Source organism: Triplophysa dalaica, chromosome 19, assembly GCF_015846415.1.
Source record: "Triplophysa dalaica isolate WHDGS20190420 chromosome 19, ASM1584641v1, whole genome shotgun sequence".
In the NCBI taxonomy this organism is placed as follows: Eukaryota; Metazoa; Chordata; class Actinopteri; order Cypriniformes; family Nemacheilidae; genus Triplophysa; species Triplophysa dalaica.
The window spans coordinates 19,292,714-19,308,298 of NC_079560.1; the positions used below are offsets into that span (position 1 = coordinate 19,292,714).

Consider the following 15,585-nt stretch of genomic DNA (forward strand, 5'->3'; position numbering starts at 1 on the left):
ATTAAATATCTGCTGACCATGAAAAGAAAAATCATGCATTAATACAGTGTTCCTTAATACTTGTATTAATACATTCATACTAATACAGTGATTGTTTCATTGCGTGTTCATAGAGAGCAGTTGGTGCATGTATATCCATTTTGAGGTCTGATGCCAACAACTCCTTACGTGCAATGTCGTTGAAAGTTCAAAAAACAGATACAAGCAACAAAAAAGTAATCTCCGCGGCTCCTGTTGACATATTATTGTATTTTGAAGCAAATAAATCGGTCTGTGATTAATTATTGAATTATTTTCTCTTTATCGAGACAACGCTTCGTGTTGCATGCCCTTCAGCAGTGCCTTTCAAGGGCACAGAAATTATGTTTGGAACGCGCTCTTCCTGACGCATTTGCAGACTGACTGCCTGACGCTATGATGTTGCCTGTTTCTGTGTTTGGAATTGTAAAAATGTGGCACCTGAGGACTTACATTTTATAACATTACCCACCCCTTCCCCCCATTCTCAGAAAGAAAATCAACTCTTTGGATCTATAAGGTTCACAAAAATGGCATAATCTGATTAAAAACGGCGAATTTCGCTGAAAAGCTAGTTATAAAACTAAATTTAACGTTGTAAAACCAAATTCATGCTTTTTTGAAAAGACATAACATGAATTCCCTAACCAACCATTTTTAAAACACAAAATACCAATAACAAGAGATGCATAGATACTACATTTCCCTGTTACCGATAACATTTTTCAGAGTGATATCTGACGATACCGATTATGAAAATTAAATGAATATTTCTTAGTGTCCTAAATGTTATTAATTCAAATACTGACTATAAATATTGACCATCAAACTGGGAGTCATAATATTACATGTGTTATCTACAGTGTCATGCTCTTAATGTGTGAGGTTTGAGAGTATTTTGTGTGTGGTAATGCGGTGTGAGTTCTCTCTCTGTGTGTTTTCACCCTTGTGCTTTAAATTGCTGAATAAATACAGGTCCTAACAGCAGCTGACAGAGAGGCAGTGAGCTGAGGAAAGTGCAGAGTCAGAGGTTCAGAAAATAATGAGGAAAGCAACCAGACACAGACTCCTTCATACAGCAACGGCTGGAGAGAACGGACATACAGTATATAACACGCTACATGACAACTTATTCAAATAACACTTCAAAATCTCTCTCTCACACTTCACACAGAGACTGCATCGTGTCTATCTGAGAGATAATAAAGAGAAAAAGAGAGAATAAAAAGTTATTAAAGATTAACGCAGAGGGATCTCTGTGTTTGTACTGAGCCGTCTGTGATTTTAGTTCTCAAAATAAGCTCAGACATTGCAGTGTATGAGGCCCATGAAAGCTGATGATGAGTGATGATCAGCAGAGCAATCTCTGACTCGTCACTTGTGAATGTAGATGTGTGTGCGTACCTCTGGTCAGCTCCTGCTCTAACAGCTCAATCTGAAGGTTACAGATCTTCTCCTGCAGGTTACATAAAGAGTGTTTGATCTTCTCTCGGCGTGTGACCATGTAGCACAAGTTTCTGACCTGAAAGAAAACATACCAGTCACATTTTACAGATATTGTCCGTGATGAAGCACAGGTGATATTAATAAATAATTCATGCGTGATTAGCGTTGTTTGATTGTTTAATTCATTCTTAACGCCATTCCAGCATCTCAGGCTTTATTCATGGCAAGAATCAGTCAATCCATAAACCAGTCTGTTCTATACACACGTTGGTCTTCACCTGCATGTCTTCAAGCTGTGAGAGGAAACCGGAGTACCCGGAGTAAACCCACACTAACACAGGTGTTAACCACTGTGCCGCCCCGTGATTGAAGTTATCTTCAAGAGTCCGTTTACACGAGACCAGTTTTTAAAATAGAAACAGAAAACTTTTTATGCATTTCGGCTGTTCATGTGCACGCCAATGGCATTTTGAGGGACTGAAAAAGCAAATTTTGAAAACGGGTCTGAAAGTGCAATTTTTTGAAAAACACAGCATCATGGTCTCCGTGTGAACTCTGAAGGCAGCTTTTGCAAAAAACGATAACGTCATACGCACGCGCGAGTATTCCCCACACAATAATGGCGGGTTGTATGTTTGCGCTGATTGACATACTTATTAACATTTCTCCAGCAAAAAGTTTATTTACTGCATCACCACGACCAGCGGAGACATAGTATTTATATACACAAACTATAAACACGCATACACGCGGACAAAGTGTTTGTTTTTAGCCTAAAACAGTGTATGCGTATGTGTGCAGGCACGTTGTGTTTGTTCACAGCACAACATCGCCATCCACTGGCCTGGCATGCATAATACGCGTTTTGATTATGCTTTGATGTGTTTGTGAATCTATGTATCTATGATGCTTATCTGTTCATTCATGACCTTCATTTGAGCACTGAAATTTAGTTTCATAAACCAGTGCTGTGCAATGGGGCCCTTAGGATTTTATTTTCACCCGAAATAGTAAGGAAATGCTGCAGGTAGGTAAGCAGGTTGGCAAAACTGCCATACTGACTGGCTTCCATGAGCGAGCGAGCCAGCAAGCGAGCGAAGGTTCTGGAAAGAACGGTGATGCTCACCCTCTCCAGATCTTGCCGTAAATGAGTGAAGAGCTTCAGGCGGCGATAGAGAACGTCCTGCTCCTGCTGGGCCAGATTGTCCACCTCATCCCTCTTCAGTTCCACCAGCGGCTGGTTACAGTTGGCCTTTCGTCTGAGTTTCCAGTATTGGTAGAGGAAATCCACGTGAGCATCGGGCAGGCAGAGGCTCTCGGCGACATCCTTGGGGTCCACTAATTTGTAAAACTCATCCTGTAGCTCCTGCAGTTTCTGCTTCCGCTGACTGGCTTTCTCTTGTTCCGCCTGGTCTTGCTTCACACGATCGGACTGCGTTCCCGACACATCGGCCCCTGCATGTAGTATTTCGGATCTCTCGGAATTCCCAGCGCTGTTGCTCGAGTGTGGGCCGCTGCTGTGCTCCAGGCAGAAGGACTTGAAGCGCACCTCATCGTTTTCTGCCAGAGTGGTACGCATCTCTAGCCCGTGGTCGAACGCACAGGTCACGTGGAAGGCAATGATGCAAGACGGCATGGAGCACTGTGTAATGGAAACAGACAACATTTTTTCAAGATGTGCTTGAGGTAAACCTCTCGCATGTTTGTTTTCAGAATTGTCTCACCTGTATACATGTGCCTGTGTGTTCACGACACAGACTACAGAACAAGGCCCAACGACTTGCTGGAATATGAGACACTTTAGTGATGGGTTCCATCTTCTCAGGGCAGCCAATGCTCACCTTCAGTAAACACAATTAAAGAAAAACACTTGATACCATCCAACAATCAAATACAATGACACGCACATAATGGCTGCACTTGATTTTACAGCTTAAAGAGCACGTTCCCCGCAATCATTTTCAACCTTTTGATAGTATCTAATGTTGCTGTTAGAGCATAAATAATACTTGCAAAATGATAAAGCTCAAAGTTCAGTGCCAAGCGATATACTGTCTTTAACAGAATTCACTTTTCAAGGACTACAGAGTATGGCTGGATCGGACTAAAGCCCTCTACTTCTCGAGTACATGATGTCACCATTCAGAGTATTTTTAATAACCTCCGCCCACGAGAATACGCCAAAAAAGGGGCGAGGTCTTCCTTTGAGAAATGGATAGGCCGCTGGAGTAGTGTTTGGTTATCATAAATCTTAAACATTTGACTGAGCTACGCTCTAAACTACTTTCAATTTCATCACAGTCCTACAGCCGATAATAAGTAATCCCTCGTCATAGTAGGAAAAAAATTGCGAACTCTAACAGAGATTGACGTTTGCACATGCACTAGCAGACCTCCATTACACTTCGATCGATCCGCATGTTTTTAACTGACAAAGTGAAGTTGACAGCATTATTACGGTTTATTGCTAAAAGTTTATGAATACACGCGCACGGAGAGGGGCACAGACCAATCACAACAGCCTGAAGGAAGCTCGCTGATATGGTATGGGTGGGACATCTTCAAAACAGACGCTCTAAGTGGGGAACCAATCAAGAAAAACCTGGTCACCTTTACCAATCAGAGCGTTTCGGAAGGAGCATATAAGGTGGCTGTTATAAGGCCCCTTGTCAAAAAAAAAACTAGACCCTAGAAAACTAGGGAATTACAGGCCTAAATCGAATCTACCGTTCATATCTAAAGTTCTGGAAAAAGTAGTTTCAACTCAATTATGCTCCTTCCTCGAATGGAATGACATCAATGAAGAATTCCAGTCTGGGTTTAGAGCATGTCACAGTACAGAGACTGCGTTGATCACAGTTACAAATTATCTGCTTTTTGCGTCTGACCGAGGTTGAATTTCGTTATTGGTGCTGCTAGACCGTAGTGCTGAATTCGACACCTTTGACCGCAGCGCACCCCTACATAGATTATAATATTACGTCGGCATTAATGGAATAGCATTGAAATGGTTTAATTCTTATTTATCCGTCCATTTTCAATTTGTAGCAAAAAACAATGAGGTGTCACGCAAATCGCAAGTCCAGTACGGTGTACCACAGGGCTCAGTCTAAGGGCCTCTGCTCTTTGCATTATACATGCTACCTCTAGGAGATATACGACACGGAATTAGCTTTCACTGTTATGTTAATGATACTCAACTTTATATTTCCTCGAAGCCTCATGAAACCCAGCAGTTCCATCGAATAAAGGAATGCATAGTTGATTTAAAAAACTGGATGAGAAACAATTTTTTATTAATGAACAATTTTTTATTTAATATAAGTTTTTTTTAGTAAATAATTTTTTTTTAAGGAACTATTACAAAAGTGTTACATATTGAAACGAAAACCGCTGCACGTCACAACCAAGAATACTGCTTTACTATTGACGGATGCTCCATAAAACCCTTGTCTTCAGCTAAGAATCTTGGCGTTCTATTCGATAGTAATCTGTCATTTGAGAGCCATGTCTCCAACACCTGAGAAATTGCGTTGTTCCATTTTAAGAATATATCTAGACTACGTAATTAGCTGTCACTGTCAGATGCAGAGAAGTTAATTCATGCATTCATGACATCAAGACTAGATTACTGTAATGCACTGTTAGGTGGTTGCCCTGCAGGTTTATTACAAAACTCCAACTGGTTCAAAAGCGCGGGAGCTCGAGTTCTTACAAGTACAAAAAAGTATAAGCATATTAGCCCGGTTCTGTCAACCTTGCACTGGTTACCTATTAAGGATCGCATTAACTTTAAGATCTTGCTTATTACCTATGTAAGGTTGGTGCCAAGGTGTCCGTACCAAAAGGGCACCATATCCCGGGAAACACAGAACTTCATCCAATACAATGAACTTCCCACAGGGTTTGCATCTCCATCTCAGACAGCTTATTACAATGAATGATGATTACCAACTCACACCTTTACATCTGTTCTCTTCCCCCCCTCTCATCTCTCTCCAACTGAACTCAGAGCAAGTCAAAGCTCACCCATGAACTGGATTTGAAATATACCATATCTTATAAGAACAAAGAATCTTCATATGCATATTTGGTATCATTTGAAATGTCTCAGTGCGATTGGTACAATGGTCTCATATCCACAGCAGTAGAGCAGATCATAACATAGGTTTGAGGATTTAAGATATTCTGTTTACTGTTGAGGTTGTGTCTTCATGCAAATGCCCATTTGTGGCCTGATCAGATCCTGGACAGAGTCCTTTACAATGTAAATTGTTGTTGTGTGGAGGAAGGGTATTTTGGTCTGGGTATTTAAGGGAAGCTGGCAAAATGTTCTGGGGAATTCTTACTATGATGAACACCATGGTGCTGTGTGTGTGCCTTCAGACACACAGCGCTGTGTTTTTTCCGATCGCATCTTTTTCTATTGTCAGGTATGCGTCTTAGACTCGTAGACTAATCTTTGAGGATTTGATGTTTTGTTTTCGTACACTCTCAACTCAACTCAACTTTATTTATATATACTTTTTACAATTTTCATTGTTACAAAGCAGCTGTACATGAGACACTCTCTGAATTGAATTGAATTGTAATTGGCAAGAAACATTTACCTGACTAATAAATTGTTATGTTTGAATTGTTGCGCATTATTCTGAGTTTATGAACTTTAGTAGATCACGTTATATCCTTTGTTACCGCAAATCTACGTTCAGGTTAGTGACGGACTAAAATCCTGTATTAGGTGGAGCATTGGGGCACGCCATGTTTCCGTTTAGAACAGCACATATGTTGTCTGACCAATCTAAATATGGTAAGTCTCAAACCTCTGGTTATTGAAATATTATTCTAACTAAGTGTACATAGGAAACTATGGCATGATTATACAAAGCTACCATCAGAGGAAGTAAGATTGGTCTATTTATCTCTATGGAGTGGTCATGACCTCTGGTTAGAAATAATCATTACTTTAATTAAGTTTTTATAGTCTAAGGGGACTAGATAAAATAATGCTTTCTGAGTGTTACTAGTCATAGAACCTCTGGCAGTGACCAAGACTGGCGAGTTTGTGACCGTGAGATCCGCGTGTAATGGCTGGCGCGAGACTCTAAGCGACACTGAGAATAGGATGAAGGAGTGTAATTTAGAATAAGGCAGAAGAATCAAACACTGACCCAAATTGCAGGATAATTATCACTCATGATAATCAAATACAAATAATATCATTCAACAAGGTTTCCTTTTTATCTTTTGGAGTCAGATGAATTACGCAATGTTAAAATTACGTTAACTGTAACAACCCAGAGCGCTGGAAAAACAGAACGCGCGAATGCCTTCGCCATGCCATGCAAACATTTGGGCTGCACTCCCAGAGCACAAGTCTGGCACCTCCAGTTACCCTGTGGCACCTTTAAGATCCCGTAACACGCCTTCAACATACAGAAACAAAATCTTTCGTCATCTGAAAAGCCTACAGTCAGCTAACTTTTCCCACCTGGTGCACACAAACGTTAGAAGAGAGATGAGCAATACACTTGAAATATGTGAAATATAAAACATTTTTTTATTAGAAACATAAACATCCATTGTTAAGCACCCCAGAAATGTAATCAAAGCCTCTAAAACAGCCAAAGACTGGGTCCTTTAAACCGCTTGTGATCACCCAACTAAATGCAGGTTACTACATATATTTAACATGGGTTCGGTTCAGGAATATATTTATTCTTTCAACGTCTCAATCCATCTGTGAGTGAAATAAAGGAGAATAAGGAGCGTATCATGGCCTAAACATGTGGCAGACAGCTGAGCAGCACTAGCTCATGATCAGATTATTCATCTGTCGATGAACGGCTCTTTCAAAGATTTCTCTCTGCCTTTTCACTCATTTCTTCAGCTTTCCAAATCCTCCTCTTTCACATTGTTCCTGCCTCACTCTTCTTTTTCGCAAAATGTCATTGAAATAGCCATTTCACAATTGCCTCATTGAATCCGCCTCATCCTGTCAAGTCTTCTTTTGTCTTTCTCTGAATGGAATATTCGGCAGCCTTCTGCATGTCAAACAAGAGGACTGAATGTGAGTTCAGCCTTTCCAAACGTCTTGCCCTTCACCTGACCATTCAATTTCTAGCCGAAAAGCTTTTCTTTCAGTCGTGTGCCATGATGTACGGGACCCAAAGGAAACATTTCAATTAGAATTCATCAAGTTCCTCCATCAAAAGTGGTGAATAAATGCGAATGTATTTTGGAGCTCTTTTACATACAAGTTGTAAGAGAACTTGAAAAATTCTAAGTGATAATTTTGAGTACTCTGAACAGTTTAACACCCAACTGTATCTTTAAGCTGGGCATCACAAATGCGTCAGAAACATAAAGCAAAACAGGATAAACTATGTTTGAGCTTGTTTTAACTCAATTAAGGTTTAAAACTAATGAACCAAATTGAATTTAAAATTGGCACTAATGATATCTGCTAAACCCAAGTCAATGGTTTAAACACTTAAACACTACTCAGTACTCAGGACAGAAGGTCATGAGTATTCTATAGCATCTTTTGTGACTAGGTTGTCAAGTCAGGTGCTGTGAAATTCTGCAATCGCTAATGTTTAAATGTTCAGAATTTTCGGGTGACGTATCCCTTAAACATCACATCGAGCACCTTGCTGTGAGACGCTGCCAAAGAAACGCATAGAAGTGAGAGGGGAGCTGCAATTTTTCAAGAAAAATGTACAAAAACTTTTACATTTCTCATCTGATTTCAGTGCATTTTCACAATTCAAATTTCAATTCAACTTAGCAAATGCTTCTATATGTTATCTCTCTATACTTAAAAACAAGTATTACTCAAAAGTGGTGATATTGTATGCGATTAATGTTTTGCATCATCTTTGATTGGCATGACAACTTATAATAAATCAAACGGTTACGTTTGACTTCTTTATTCTCTAAACAGAGATGAGCTGTTGATACCTCTGGGATCCATAAGGCACAGCTGACGTGGACCCATTTGGTTCCACTACGGGTGGGTTTGAGGGCCCCTCTTCTTTTGGGACACAGCAAACATTTGGGCTGCACTCCCAGAGCACACGTCCGGCACCTCCAGTTACCCTGTGGCACCTTTAAGATCCCGTAACACGCCTTCAACATACAGAAACAAAATCTTTCGTCATCTGAAAACAGTCAGCTAACTTTTCTGTCCATTTGCCACCTTTTCCCACCTGGTGCACACAAACGTTGCATTTATCGCAGAACACCATCTCGTTGCCGTCCTCGCCCTCAGGTGAGCGGCACACGTCACAGACCACGTCCTCATCGTACTCGATGCCAAGGCCCTCTTCTGTTTCGATGGCCCGTTGCATGTTCTCCTCACACCTGCTCTCCAACTCCACCAAAACCTGCTCCATGCTCAGCTCATCCAGCTCTGGAAGTGCTGACATGTGCAAAGACAACGGCCATTTACTCATGACCTACTGACACTTTATTACACTTGCAGAGAGTAAAGAAATAAAAGAATAAGCCACACTGCATTTTATAACAGCTAAGGGCGTTGTGGCACGACATGAAGTGGAGCTTTCATACAATAAAGTAAATAAAATTATATTTAGGCTATGTATGCGGTCTGCCGTTATAAATCGGCCGTTTATTAGCAGCAAATGGCATTTGAACGGTCACAGCCACAGATGAAGGACGCAGTTAATCTATTCAGTCATTAAACCGTAGACTGTGATGATGACATATTAAAAATGGTACCTAATTGTCTGAATTCAGCATTAACCAGCTCGAGCCAGGACACATCTAGGTCATCCAGATCGTAGCGGCTCAATGGCTTCGCGAGACCCCGGGATTCTCCGAACCCGAACTCTGAATGTCCCCGTGTCTGGACAGGTGAAAAGAACGGGATTCGATTCACCTCTGGAAGCATCCTAAAAAAACATGGCACATATACATTGGCATGACCATATCATATCATATACTTGAACTAGAGAAATGAAAATCTCATTCAATGAATAAAAATGCTGAGCTATCGAGTCTGAAGATGGAGCCGTAAATACAGAAACCCTGACATGTAAAAATGTTACTGTAAATGTGGTCTTTATTTTGAGTGAACTGACTCAGCTTGTGCTGTAAAAACAATATATACATGGACGATTTTCCGCAAGAAAATTTGAGTTTGCAGAAGATAAGTCTGTAAACCAGTGGTTCTCAAGCTTGGGGCACCAAGATGTATCCAGGGGGGGCACAGTTTTTAAGGTATTTTATGAAATACAGGAATTTATCATGACTTTTTTGCAGTTATAAATCAGAAAAATGAGACCGCCAACCAAAATAAATGAAGTTCCAGCACTGTATGATTGAACATGTCTTTGGTTTAATTAAAATTATAGGTCGTTATTTTGGGTGGGGCACCAATCGATGCACCCTACACTAAGGGGGCCTTACGATGAAATGTTGAAAAACAACTGCTGTAAACCCAAACGAGAGGAACCTGCTGCTTTATCACATGTGTGGATGAATGCTTAGGTGCTGAAAGTGGCAGAGCTTTGCTTATTATTTAAAATAATTTGTCATATAGACGGCAGCATTTCATCTAGAAAGTTTAAAAAGGCCCCCATCTGGGGAATGCCATGTAAACATCTCAATCGTGGGAATCCCCTGTTGTTAAAACCAAAAAACCTTGAGTCTATGCTAAAGCAAGGGTTAATACCCACAGGGATTTATAGAGGTAAAAGTATTAAATGCTGATGTAGTGATGCCTTTCTTCCTGGTAAGACGTCACTAACGTGATTTATTTTGAAACATTTGTTTTGTTGACGCTCACCTCACCGCAGGTTCAGGGATAACTTCTACATTTGCTGGCACCTGAACACCCTTCTCCCATTCCTGTCTCCAGGGATCGGACAGAAAATAAAACTCTTCCAGGCCGAGTTGTGCTGAATCAGGCAACTTCATGGCAGTTATAAAATCGGTCCGAAAAACCTGAAAAAAACACAACACTTGTAACAACTTCTAATTTTAAGCACAAAACTGTCTTCAATTAAAGCAATGAGCCCCAAGATGCAGTGGGTTACAGTGCAGAAACACACTTTTCGACTGCAATTCAGTGAGAACGTTGAAACTGCCACACTTCATAACAAAAAAATTCATTACTAAAAAATTGAAGTTAGTTTGATATATTAGCTTCATACCAATGAGGCCCACATTGACTGATGAAACAGTATTGCTTACCTCAGATGGTTTCTTCGGCTCATGGCGAACCCACGTGCTATTGGTCCCCGTGTTCTTTGAAGATCGCGACCAGGTGGTCACATGACCTGTAACAGATTGCAAACAAATTTAATTGAACTTTTATTTAATGTCATTGGCCTATTACTCGTTCATATAGACAGCATGGTCTGCTTACGTGAGACCTCACAGTCATAAAGCTGTAAAGGCAAATATAATTTTTGCGGCCCTGCCAAAACTTGATCTGATCATTTGAATGTGATTTCTGAGCGATGTAGATGACTTTCACACTCTTTGTGGCTGTGTCCGAAATCAAGTCCTATAGGGTCTGCTTTCTGTGTTTTCAGAAAAGCCCCAAGATGGCGGCGGTGTCACTGAACACGTGAAGATCACAGGTTGGAAGATCGAGTGTTTATTTATTAGAACAGTGTGTTGGGACTTGGGGTCTGGGGTAGCTTGGTCATTCCTGAAAGGTGTGATGAATACTGTATAAAGAATAGGCATGTTAAATTAAGTGTTCTGTTTGTTTGTCTTTTTATGACTTTTTGTAATTTCTGTATTTTTTATAATTTGTCATCAATTTACATTTTTCAGGTTGGATGATGTCAAAGGGTTAACAAAAAAGATGTATTTCATGTATGGATTGATTTACATAAGTCTGATATTATAACACTCTCTGAAACTTGGCTTAATAGTAGTATTTCAGATAATTAAATAAATCTAATCAATGATATCCTATCTAGGCATGATAGGGGCTCCAGGGGTAGAGGTATGGTCTTTATGTTTCTACAGGTCTTCTTTCTGAGTGGGTTACACCTAGCGTTAATCCTCTATATTTTGAATGTATGTTTGTTAAAATAATTCTTCATTGAAATAAATGTTTAATTACTGGTAGCATACTGTATATAGACCTCTTATGTCACCAATGGAGTCCATTAATTGCCTGGGGTCTCATTTATCAATAGTGTGTAGAAAAGGTTCTATATTTTGTCCTACGAATGAAATTAAGAATGTGTCTAAGTACAAAAATATGTGTATTTATCAAATGCGGATACACGGTTCTTATCCACACCAGTGAGTAATCATTGTTGATAAATCTAGCATGTTCTTAAGCGCCATGCTCGTTCATGGTCATTTGCATTTGGAAACACCACCAATTAAGCATATATGGTGATCAAACCTTCCTTTATAATTCACGTGAATGTACTCTGACCACGGCGGTCTTTGAAAACGCATTCTTTGCGCAATGCATGTTTTGCTCAATTTGGTTTTTATTGTTAATTTCATAATTATTTATAAGCAATTTATTTTGCATAAATTAAAATGTTCAGATTAGTAACCGAATTTTTGGTGAAATTGCAATGTTATTATGATTTGGTAAACGGATGTAGTAATAGAAAAGCAATAAGATGTTAAAAAAGTATATTATTTTGTAATAATGATTAATATGCAAACCTCTTTTTTTTATTTTTCAGTTGGTTGAATGTTCTTTTTTTTATATATATATTGTTTTGTTAAGTGTGACTTTTACATTGTGTTTTCCATATAAGGTTTGCCAAATCATCCAGCAAAATCAATTCAAATGATTCCCCATCTCTCTTTGGTAGCTTCTCACAACAATTAAGACAAATGTCTAGCTTGATCTATGAATTTACGAGTTGAGTATTTGCAAATATAGGACAAAGGAAACACACGGTGGCACTTTCTTTTGTAGTTTCACTGTTCTATAACTAGGTTTTCTGCGTAAGCATGCTCATAGGTGTGCGTATATTTACGCAAATTTCTACGTATAGGTACAAATTGGTAAATCCCACACTTTGCGTGAAACTGTTCTTACACACTCGCTATGCACACATCTGAGCGTACGCATTTTTGATAAATGAGGCCCCTGGTCTCTACCATTTATTCTATTTTTGGCAAAAATTAAGTCATTGTAGAAGGGGATTTTAACAAGAATTTGTAAGATACGTCATCTGAAAAAGAAAAATATTGGATACTTGTGTCACATCCTAATAGATTTATAAGGCCAGGTGTAATGTCAGACTCTTTTAGTGCTCTTTCTATTATAAACTGTGTATGGAAAATTACTTTCCCTTAATTGCCACCAAGATGAATTTAGATTTATTTATAAAAGACTTGATTTCTATAAATTGGTACAGATTATAATTCCTGATGTACAAGATGCATGGGAGTTTTTCTATAAAAAATGTTTTAATGTTGTAGATAAACATTTGCCTTAGCAAATCCTAAAGCAATTTTAGAATAAAATCAAGTATATTTTTAGTACTTCAGAGAAACATTCTATTAGTTTAACATTCAAATTCAAGTTGATAATACATGATTCCTTAGCAATTGCTCAAGAATTGAATCAACATTTTGCTTCTGTCTGCTCTGCATTAGCATCTGCGTCTTCCAATATGTTTAATAATGTTTCATCTTGTTCTCATTTAGGAAGATCTTACAGACTGAAGCTCAGCATGCCATTAATGGTTTAAGCATGACTGGTGGTGCTGGATTGGATGATATTGCGAATAGGTTTCTTAAATTATCATCTTAAATGCTTATGTATCCACTTGCTGATTTATTTAATCTTTCCTTGTTTATCTATGAATTGCCAGAGATTTGGAAATATTCTCATATAACTGCACTTCACGAAGGATGTGATGTACTAGATTTTAAAAACTATAGACCTATATCTATCTTATGTTCCATTTCTTATTAAAAAAAATATAAACCGATTTCAAGTTATTTTTGTACTTATCATATTTTAACAACATTTCAATATAGTTTCAGGTCTAGAAACACCTGTTGCACACCTGATTGCATCGCTGCCGGCTGCTAGTTTGTATCCTCTGACACTTGGTTCACCTCACATTTGTTCCTGGTCTAAATATTAGTGTATTTTACTATAGTTACCTATCATTGTCGTTGCCGAATTATTTATAACTTTATTTTCTAAATCTATATTAATTGAAGCGTAACGCCGCTAGCATATTAGCGTGTTAGCTTGCCTTCTGTTTACAGTGTGGAATATCATCTCCCCCTATTTGTCTTGTGTGCTAACTGTTTCTCTTTTTAAGCGTATATACTAAGACTCATCAAGCAACCTTGCTAAGTTAGGATTGCACTTCATACCCGGTGAGTTATGGCTTCTATTCCTATTGTTGTTACTTGCACCTCATGTCATATGTTTAGTTTAGCCTTCTCTGTCAGCGGCGAGGGTTTTACATGTGATAAATGCAGGGAAGTAGTTAGGCTGACGGAGAAGATCTTAGAATTAGAGTCTCGCATCCAATCTATATTTGAGGATAGTAAGAGTGTTAGGACTGTAGAAAACACTTCGGATGCGAGCAATGTTAGCGCACACAGCTCGGTTCCGGTTGAAAATCCCCTGCAGCTGGGAAACTTTGTGACGGTGAGACGGCATAGTCGCAGGACAAAACATCACTCAACCGTTCCGATTAAAGTCTCGAACAGGTTTGCCTCGCTCAGTGACGCACCGACTGAGAAACCTGCTGAAAGTGCCCTAGTGATCGGTGATTCTATTGTCCGGAACGTTAACATAGAGACACCAGCCACCATAGTCAAATGTTTACCGGGAGCCAGAGCGCCTGATATCAAGTCAAATTTAAATGTGCTGGCTAAGGCTAATCGTAAATACAGTAAGATTGTTATTCATGTCGGCACAAATGACGTTAGACTCCGTCAATCGGAGATCACTAAAGATAATATTAAAGAGGTGTGTGAGCTCGCAAAAACGATGTCAGACACTGTAATATTCTCTGGCCCCCTTACTGCTTACCGTGGTGATGAGATTTATAGCAGATTATCATCACTAAATGGCTGGCTGTCTGAGTGGTGCCTGCAGAATAACATAGATTTTATAAATAACTGGAAGAGTTTTGAGGGCAGACCTGACCTGTTGAAACGAGATGGTCTCCATCCCTCCTGGGATGGGGTTTCCCTCCTCTCTAGAAATTTGGGACACAGTCTTAATAATGCTAAAATCTGACAAACCTAGGGCCCAGGTCAGGAACGAGACAGAATGGCTTAACCAACTGTCTGCTTGCCGTCTCGCGTTACAGAATACACAAAATATACAACATGTAATAATCCCTTCTTACAAACAACATAAAATAGAGACTGTGTCTGTCCCCCGGATTAGCAAACATAAGATATTGCGTAAACCTCTTGAAAGTAATTTAATAAACGTTAAACAAATCAAACATGAACAAAATACAGATAATCAGCTGTTACGACTCGGATTGCTTAATATTAGATCTCTCTCAAATAAAGCACTTTTTGTTAACGATTTGATAACCGATCATAAAATAGACATGCTTTGTTTGACAGAAACATGGCTAAAGCCAGATGATTTTATTACTCTAAATGAATCCGTTCCCCAAGATTATTACTATAAACACGAGCCTCGTCTAAAAGGTAGAGGGGGAGGTGTCGCTGCACTTTACAAGAATTCTTTTATTACCTCTCAGAAGTCTAATTTTAAATACAATTCTTTTGAAGTCATGGTACTTCACGTATCGACACCTAATACTAAGGACAAAACATTTTTTAAATTTATTCTAGCTATTGTATATAGGCCTCCAGGGCACCACACAGATTTTATTAAAGATTTTGGTGGGTTCTTATCAGAACTAGTACTGGCCGCAGATAGAGTCCTTGTCGTCGGTGACTTTAATATCCATGTAGACAATGATACAGATGCCTTGGGACTGGCTTTCAAAGACACTCTTAACCTCATGGGCGTTAGTCAACATGTGTCAGGACCCACTCACCTTCGTAATCATACTTTAGATTTAATACTTTCTTATGGTATAAATGTGGACGATGTTAAAATCGTTCAGCAGAGTGAAGATATTTCGGATCATCATCTGATATTATGTT

General features: G+C 39.1%; 2 protein-coding genes across 2 annotated transcripts in view; one reads left to right on the forward strand and one right to left on the reverse strand.

Annotated features, from left to right (window-relative positions):
* jade2 (jade family PHD finger 2) overlaps positions 1-15,585 on the reverse strand; it is a 50,229-nt gene that overhangs the window by 10,087 nt on the left and 24,557 nt on the right. The window contains exons 3-10 of the mRNA XM_056730726.1: positions 10,684-10,769; positions 10,277-10,434; positions 9,208-9,380; positions 8,676-8,887; positions 8,428-8,595; positions 3,189-3,305; positions 2,591-3,106; positions 1,423-1,540 (exon numbers count right to left, since the gene is read on the reverse strand). Coding sequence (XP_056586704.1) covers positions 1,423-1,540; positions 2,591-3,106; positions 3,189-3,305; positions 8,428-8,595; positions 8,676-8,887; positions 9,208-9,380; positions 10,277-10,434; positions 10,684-10,769 — 1,548 coding nt within the window. The remainder of the gene's footprint in view (positions 1-1,422; positions 1,541-2,590; positions 3,107-3,188; positions 3,306-8,427; positions 8,596-8,675; positions 8,888-9,207; positions 9,381-10,276; positions 10,435-10,683; positions 10,770-15,585) is intronic.
* LOC130407637 (uncharacterized) lies at positions 13,540-15,094 on the forward strand. The gene has a single exon (XM_056730727.1). It carries the CDS (start codon positions 13,826-13,828, stop codon positions 14,690-14,692), a length of 867 nt encoding a protein of 288 aa, XP_056586705.1. The 5' UTR covers positions 13,540-13,825; the 3' UTR covers positions 14,693-15,094.